Here is a 9,114-nt window from a genome sequence, read left to right on the forward strand (position 1 = left end):
CAGTATGCTGGCTCCTAAAGCAACAAGTCCTTTATAGCTTCAAAGTAATGCTGGCAACAGTATCATGTTCCGTTTATTTGTTGCTTGGAGCTAATTTGACTTTTTCACTTTATCCTCTAAACCAATCTCCTTTCTTCTTTCTTAAGGTTGAGTAAGGGATTGAAAAGTTCAAATGTAATTGCATTTAATGTTAAATAAATGAAAACACATTTGAAACTAATGAGCCTCGAGACACTAGTATTTTCAGACGGCCTGAGCAGACTAACATGCAAAAATAAACTAGTCTTTTCAGGCTGGCTGAAACCGGTTAGGTACGTGTGTACACATCGACGGCTGAGCGGAAGATTGAATTATGTCGGCAGCCGGTTCGAAAACACCCTATCTAAGATATTATTTAAAGAACGCCCTATCTCAGAATTTGGTTCAAGAAGGCCCTATCTCAACTGAAAGTATATTGAACATATGTTGAGATAGCGCGTTTTCAAATCGGAAGCTAAATAGGGGGTTTTGAACCGATTTCTGAAATAGGGCGTACTTCAATCAAATTCAGAGAAATGGCGTTTCTCAACCAAATTCTAAAATAGGGCGTTCTTGAAAAGTTTTCTGAGATAGGGCGTTTTTCGACATCAAAAAATAAAAACTAAAACAAACAAGGTTTTTTTTCAATAGCGGTCGCCCCTCGCCAAGCAATGGCAAACCTCCGAGTGCATTTCTGCCATGAAAACAGATTCTCTTAAAAAATACTATTCGGAGTCGATGTGAAATTGTAAGGCGCACGCCAAAAATCGGAGGAGAAACTCTGCGAAACACTAACGTATGTGTGCGCCAATGCGTTTTTATTAGTTTCGTTCCTCAACCATTCTGGATAAAACCTGTAGAACTGTCAAAAAGCAAAATTCCTCTCAGAGAAAGATATAACAATCAAAAAGTACGGGAACGCTTTCGGGTAAAAACTGTCAAATACACGGTGGATGCCATTTTTTTAGCATTTGGTGATCTGATAAATTATGAGCAATTACACAAGCAAATGGACAAAAATATTTACAAAACTTGATATTTCTTCGCTACGATATATTTTATAAGTTGGAAATGCAAATGTATATATACAAAAATTCTTTGGTTAAAAGCTTGCGCAACTTTTGACAAAGAGAGGACCAATTTGACTCTGCCATTTTTTCCTACTTTTCCGGAGAACCGAGAACCTGAACGCTTTCTGGTAAATTCCTGTAAATTCTTGAAACTTCTTGCGAGTTAGGGAACGCAACTATTATTAATTTGAATTAGGACAAATAATAAAATATGGGCACATTTACGAAACCTAGAATTACATCTGGCAAAGCACCGAAACTTTAGAAAAATTCAAATTCTCATTTACTCTATAGGCATTCTGTAGGCTTTCTATTGAAAATAAAGCCAAAACCATATAATAAAAAAATTTACTCAAATTTGATTTATTTTGAAGCATTCTTCAAACCTAGTTTTATTAAGTTAGCGAACATCTTTTTTTCGTTCGTAGAACGAAGCTCTGTCATGATGTACGCATCACTTCTGATACATAACATGCGACCCTGTAATAGAAAATTAACCATGAAACACTTTCAGTATTGGATTGTCAAGTAGAAGAGAAACGAAAAAATTTTCACCAACTAGGACTTCATCAGATTAGCACAAAAAAAGTGTTAAAATTGTTTAGAAAATTATATAAAACTGTGAAAAGTCAATAAGTAAACGTGCAATAATGAATATATCATAAAAAAATAAAGAATTTACGCCAGTGAAGGTAGTAAAAAATTTGCAAAACCTGGTAGTGGGCAGAGTGCAATAAAAAGATAGTAAAGAGAAGGCAAAGAGCAATCAGTAGTGCAGCGCCGAGCAATAGTCAAAAAGGCAATACGGTACAAGGCGAGCAAGTGAAAAAACGGAGGCAGTGCACGAAAGAGGTTAAAAAGAAATCTGAAGAAGGAGTATACGGATAGCAAAGAAACGGAACTAAAAATAGTGTGGAAATAAACGAAACATTATTAAAAATACAATAAAACCCAAATTACGCAGGCACAGTGAATTTTATATACCAGAAAAATAAATTCACCCGTCGAAATAAACCATACAGATAGAGATATAGCCTTTATTTGGTAGTCTAGTGGCAAATATATCTGCTCAAATCTTGAGCATTAATATCTTAAGAAGCATAAGTGAAAGCAGTTTAAAATAAAAATATGTCTTCGAATAATCAATCAACCGTCAGTCAAGGTGTGAACCCGAATCCAAATTCCACGACGGCTTCTGCAAGTGGGGCAACAAGTGCCGTTTCGGATCAACGCAATGCTCCAACAGACACCCAGACTTCTGGAGGCAGCAGCAGTGGTACAACGGCTGCCGGTGGGCAAGCAGATAGTCCAACACGCGTTGCGAAAACACCTGCTGTCAATACAAAGGAACGTGTTATTGACAATGTTCCATTTCCACCCAGCCACAAGTTAACTATGGCAGAGGTGTTTGATCTGCGAACTGGTAAACCAAACCATGACATACTAAAACAGCACTTCATTCTTGAAGGTCGCATAGAGGAGGCACCTGCATTACGAATAATTCAAGAAGGCGCTGCATTACTGCGCCAAGAGAAAACTATGATAGACATTGAGGCGCCTGTGACTGTATGCGGCGATATACATGGACAGTTTTATGACCTCATGAAATTATTTGAAGTGGGGGGGTCGCCTGCCTCCACTAAATACCTCTTCCTTGGCGACTATGTGGATCGAGGCTACTTTAGTATTGAGTGTGTTTTGTACTTGTGGTCACTGAAAATAACCTACCCGAATACATTATTTTTGCTACGTGGCAATCACGAATGCCGTCACTTAACAGAGTATTTCACCTTCAAGCAAGAATGCAAGATCAAGTACTCGGAACGTGTGTATGATGCATGCATGGAGGCTTTCGATTGCTTACCGCTAGCAGCACTAATGAACCAACAATTTCTGTGTGTCCACGGTGGCTTGTCCCCGGAAATTCACGAGCTAGAAGACATACGCCGTTTGGATAGATTTAAAGAGCCACCAGCATTCGGTCCAATGTGCGATCTTTTGTGGTCAGATCCCTTAGAAGATTTCGGCAATGAGAAAAATTCCGACTTCTATTCGCATAACTCAGTGCGTGGCTGCTCATATTTCTACAGCTATGCAGCCTGCTGTGACTTCTTGCAAAATAACAATCTATTATCGATTATACGTGCACACGAGGCGCAGGACGCCGGCTATCGTATGTATCGCAAAAGTCAAACCACTGGGTTCCCCTCATTAATTACCATCTTCTCGGCACCGAATTACTTGGATGTGTACAACAACAAAGCGGCAGTACTGAAATATGAAAACAATGTGATGAATATAAGGCAGTTCAACTGCTCACCGCATCCCTACTGGCTTCCGAATTTCATGGACGTATTCACTTGGTCTTTGCCCTTCGTCGGCGAAAAAGTGACCGAGATGTTGGTGAATGTGTTGAATATTTGCTCGGACGATGAACTTATGACCGAAGAGAGTGAAGAGCCATTATCCGATGATGAGGCGGCGTTACGCAAAGAAGTCATTCGAAATAAAATTCGTGCGATTGGAAAAATGGCACGCGTCTTCTCAGTGCTACGTGAAGAGTCTGAGTCGGTATTGCAGTTGAAGGGATTAACACCAACCGGTGCACTGCCACTTGGTGCACTCTCTGGTGGCAAACAGTCATTGAAGAATGCGATGCAAGGCTTTTCGCCCAATCACAAGATCACTTCATTCGCCGAAGCCAAAGGTCTGGACGCGGTGAACGAGCGTATGCCGCCGCGAAGAGATCAACCGCCAACACCCAGTGAAGAGCATATTAATAGTCAAGGGGCAACAGCTGCGCATAACGGGTAATTAGTCTAAGGTGTGTAAGTAAATGAATAATTCATATGGAATTGTAGACGAGATTTGACAAACGTGTAGAGCGATGCATAAAAATTTGAAAATTCAATTCGTTCAAATATGGCACGCATTAAATTAACTATGCAGCATGTTAAATACCGTTTATTGATTCATTGAAGTTTAAAGATTATAAATATAAAATATAAAACAAGAAACATAAAGGCAAGCACTTATGCAAAGAAAAACAAAGTTTGGTTGTTGTAAAAAAGAAATTACATATTTTGCCTTGTATGTTGAGAGGAAAATTACTTTTATAAGTGAAAAATGCCAGTCAAATATTATTTTTAGTGACGATCCACAAAACTATTTATAATTGTTTTTTTTTTTTTAAGTGCAAGCAAAAATATATTAAATGATTTGAGGACCCTTTTAAATTTCTTGACTTTTATTTATTTCTTCTATGTGCATAAGTATGTACATACATACAATACATACATGTGTACGTGAGTGGCACTCTGGGTTTTCATCATTTTATTTTTTCGTAATTTTTTTTGATAGTTTTCGTAGGAATCTTGAGTAAAATGTTCGGAAAATAAAAGAAAAATGGCTTACGAGTCGATATTTTGCAACTTCATTCAATCGGGGCTATTACTACATACATCCATCGAAGTTCCATTTTTTGTGAAATCTACGAAAATACTATCGGGAATATTTACTATGTATGCATGTAGGTATACACGTTCATAGCAACACAAATCTCATTTTAGTATATTTCAAGAAAAATCGGACTACGATGAGTTCAGTAACGCCCTCGAATATTATGATTAATATTCGTTCGTATGAAAAAATATGTTTATCTTGAAAATTATCCCACTATAGATATCACGTGCAATGTTCCTTAGTATTTTTTTAGCTCTTTCGATGGGAAGTGCAAAAGAAAATTTCTTATGGGTTGGGAATAAACTATCTGAGTGTCAGATTTTACTCGAAATACTTAAGTTCCGTTTCGTGAAGCTGACTAGCTCTCCTCTTTTAGCTATGTATGTATCTATATGAACATACATATCGCCGTCTAAAGTACAAAACCGCGTATCGTGGTTCTACAAAACCTCGTAACTGACATTTGCGCCAAAAAAGTTATTTGCTCACACGAGGCTTCTGGCATCAAGCCCTTATCCATTTATACTAAAATATCTTACTTACTTAGATATAAGAAGAAGAGATAATTAGGAATAAAAGAGGGAACGGTTTGAAATAAGACAAGTTTTACTCTCTCCTATAAAATTTGGGCAACCTCAGATACGAGTTTTTGGATTTTCTTAATACGAGGTTTTGTTCTTTAAACGACGATATGTGTGTATATATGATAGTAGAGTAATTTTAAATTAAACAATTTGTATTTCAAAGGCTCTGAAGATTCGCATGTCTTGGCAAAGTAAAAAAAATTATACATCCCCCAGAATCTTTCAGTAAGCAACACTATAGATATTACACTAGGATCTATAGCTTTAGGATTTTGAAATGAGGTACTTAGGTACTTTATTTTTGATGGAAAAGAGAACTGCATTTCATTCATATTCAGACTTTTTTTTTAATAAAAGATGTTTTTTTTTTAATTTGATTCTAGCTAAAAATTAAATGTATGTTTTATTTAATTCTATTGAAATTGAATAAGATAATGCATGAATGTTACTTTTACAGTGTGCATTTGAAATACATACTATTATTAACAATTTCGTTCTCTGCCAAACGCCAAGGGTATACAAATTATTGGGGTCAGGTAAATGAGATTTGTAGTAGAAAATTCAAGAAAGGAAAACACTTCTATGTGAAATTTGCTCCATTCTAAGTACACAAAGAAAATCCAACTCATTCGAAAATTAGTGAATGAGCTTATTCGTAAAAAATTAAATCGCCAAGTATTTTTCGTAACATAAAACATCTACAAGCCAGGACTACTTAGTAGCCGCTACAACAACAACAACAAGCAAGGATTTGTTAAATTAGATAAAAGCATAGGAAATTCAAAAAAAAAACATTAAAATAATAAAGTATGTCATATTATTATTAGGTGCAAGTGAAAGTTCTTGAATAGTTGTATTAACAACAGTTAGACGAAAGATTATAGCACACAATTGAGAGAGTGACATTTTTATTGCTTATTCGAAATTTATCAAGCATGAGGAAAGGTGGTGAAATAAAAGTAATTAATTACTTTAAATAGCAAATTAAATACATACTTATTTATTATGTTTTTGNGTATTAACAACAGTTAGACGAAAGATTATAGCACACAATTGAGAGAGTGACATTTTTATTGCTTATTCGAAATTTATCAAGCGCACTCTGCGACCCGTTTGGAGGTTAACAAATGCATGAGGAAAGGTGGTGAAATAAAAGTAATTAATTACTTTAAATAGCAAATTAAATACATACTTATTTATTATGTTTTTGCAAAATTAACAGTGAAGCAAAAGAAATATATGTACATATGTAAGTAAAAGAAGAATTATGCGAGCATATGTACATACATACATACATAATTAGTTTTAAAGCATGATTTGAAGAGAAAAACTTTTATTTTGCTTTTGGCCATAGAAAAGTTCCAATATGAAACACGGCCATAGAACAAAGAGGGCATACGGGCATAATGCTACATACATACATACATATACATATATAATATAGTCGCCAAATCATGATTCATAAACAATAAATAAATAAAAAATTATTAAAATGAGCAGTAATGAAAGATCAAATTAAACGAGCGTACATTTAAGTGTGTTTCGTATCACAATTATAAGTAACTGTATAGATTGTAAAAGAACTTATTTAAATTTGACGCCAAATCAAATTAATAAACAAAGGATAATACATACACATAGTTTCATTATAAACAAAACAAACACACGCATGCATACAATTAGTATTTGAAAACAAATATTAAACAATAATAATACTAAGTCAAAGACTTTACTTATTCTACCACACACACACACACACACACCGAATTCCTTAAAAAAAATAAAAATATAAGCAATTTTAAATCCGCATAGTTAGCGCTTGTTGCAGGAGCATCATTATAAAATAATTGGGCGAAGAAAAACGATATAGTACATACATATGTATGTATCTACATACATACTACATATTCAGTATGTAATTAGGCAGCGGTCGCTATGAAATAAAAAAAAGAACTCCAATGAAAAAGAAAAGAGTTACGTATGTAGTATATATGTATGTATGTACATACATATATATGAACTTGCTAACATTTGTGTATATCGCTCCAAAAAAACGATATATTGTACAATATAATAAAGTTAAATATTTTAAAACCATAAAAATGCACCATAAGTTTTGAGTGTATTTTCTTTTTTCTTCGCGAACTAACATAACCTAATATAATTAAATTGCCTGCACTGCAATGGCAAACGAGAGGAATATTGTTAAATTTCCAAAGTCTAATAAATTTGTGTAAATGTATAGTTAATGTTTAACAGCAAATAGCATTTGAGCGCATTTAATTTGAAAATAAATAAGTAAAAAACGCAATATAGTGAAAATCAAAAAAAAAAAACAAAAGTAACAGCAAATGTATGGAGCAAAAAAATAAGCAGCAAGCTTTAAAAAATATATGGGAAAAGGTAAAAGATTCCATTTCAAATGTTGTAATTTACAAATAAGTTCGAATGTCCCCTTATGTTGTTGTACATATGTAAATTATAGAATTGCTGTACTTTGTGCTTAAGCGAAACCCTTTCTAAACTTCCTATTATACTTTTATGCCATCTTAAAGGGGATTTTAAGGAAATACATATGTACAAGCTTGCATATGTACATATGTATATAGGAAATTAAAATCATATATAAATATGTAATTGTAATTATTTAATTTTTTTACAATTATGATTACATATTAAATTCTGTTCAAAAAATAATAATTTGTATGTACTTATTTTTAATAGAAAATATAAGGTATATATACTAAACCAATTAATAAGCAGTTATATTTAAATATAATAAAATCTCGAAAATTAATATAGTACGTAACTGAACATGAATAACTGAACATGAATAATTGAACGAAACAAAAGAAAAATAATTAAAATAATACGAACAAGTGTTAAGTGCTTAGAGTTGCTGCTTATGTGATTACACCAAAGAAGAAAGCAGCACCGGGGAAAAACTGGTATTTTACAAGCAAGAAGCACCAAAATTACTCCATTCCATTAAAGATACAGTGCCGAACAAAACATATTGAGTAGGACGTTTCGTAATTGGAATCTCCATCGCATTTTAGAAAAATTTTACCTCAAAAAAGACGAGGCTGACCATCGTTCCAAAGTTTGGCAAATAAATACAACTATGTGCATTGTGTTGGCCGACCAAAGTGCCAGTGCATCAAAAACCAAACGTAACCTTTCTGTAAACTGCATGCTGCATGGTTCGGTCTACAAATATTACTATAGTTCAATGAATAAACTATGGACGAGTAAAAACCATTCGTTTTTGGAAAACACACAAGTGATGGATAAGCTTTGCCCAAGAATGATTTAGCTGGTCTGTGAAAGAACCGATTACATTTTAATAATCCAAATTTCAATTGAAAATTTTTGCAAAATTTCGAAATTTCAAACTACTTTATACGGCGAAAGAAAAAACGTTCCAAAATGGCATTCATATTCTTCAGATCATACACAGTATNAAGACGAGGCTGACCATCGTTCCAAAGTTTGGCAAATAAATACAACTATGCATGGTTCGATCTACAAATATTACCATAGTTCAATGAATAAATTATCGACGAGAAAAAATTATTTGTTTTTGGAAAACACACAAGTGATGGATAAGCTTTGCCCAAGAAAGATTTAGCTGGTCTGTGAAAGAATCGATTACATTTTAATAATCCAAATTTCAATTGAAAATTTTCGCAAAATTTCGAAATTTCAAACTACTTTATACGGCGAAAGAAAAAACGTTCCAAAATGGCATTCATATTCTTCAGATCATACACAGTACAATTGAGAATCTTCACTAAAATATGAATGATGGAATTATGTGTGTGTATGTACATACATTGTATGTAAATTAAATAAATTTTTCTACAACAATTTTTTTTATGTTTTGTCCGACACTGTACAGGCTTGTGAGGAGTTGTTGAGAGAGGATTGACCAATTATTAACTGTTAAATCTCAGCCCTTACGAAAATGCCTTTTTTTA

The 9,114-nt window shown here is 33.8% G+C and overlaps 1 protein-coding gene across 1 annotated transcript; it reads left to right on the top strand.

The window, feature by feature from the left end:
• The first annotated feature begins 1,597 nt into the window (after positions 1–1,597).
• On the top strand, positions 1,598–4,219 carry Pp2B-14D (Protein phosphatase 2B at 14D). Its single transcript, XM_017625865.1, has one exon. It carries the CDS (start codon positions 2,217–2,219, stop codon positions 3,900–3,902), a length of 1,686 nt encoding a protein of 561 aa, XP_017481354.1. The 5' UTR covers positions 1,598–2,216; the 3' UTR covers positions 3,903–4,219.
• The last annotated feature ends 4,895 nt before the right edge of the window (positions 4,220–9,114 follow it).

This window comes from Rhagoletis zephyria, unplaced genomic scaffold (genome assembly GCF_001687245.7).
Source record: "Rhagoletis zephyria isolate East Lansing unplaced genomic scaffold, Rhagoletis_zephyria_1.1 Rzeph_scaffold_04298, whole genome shotgun sequence".
In the NCBI taxonomy this organism is placed as follows: domain Eukaryota; kingdom Metazoa; phylum Arthropoda; class Insecta; order Diptera; family Tephritidae; genus Rhagoletis; species Rhagoletis zephyria.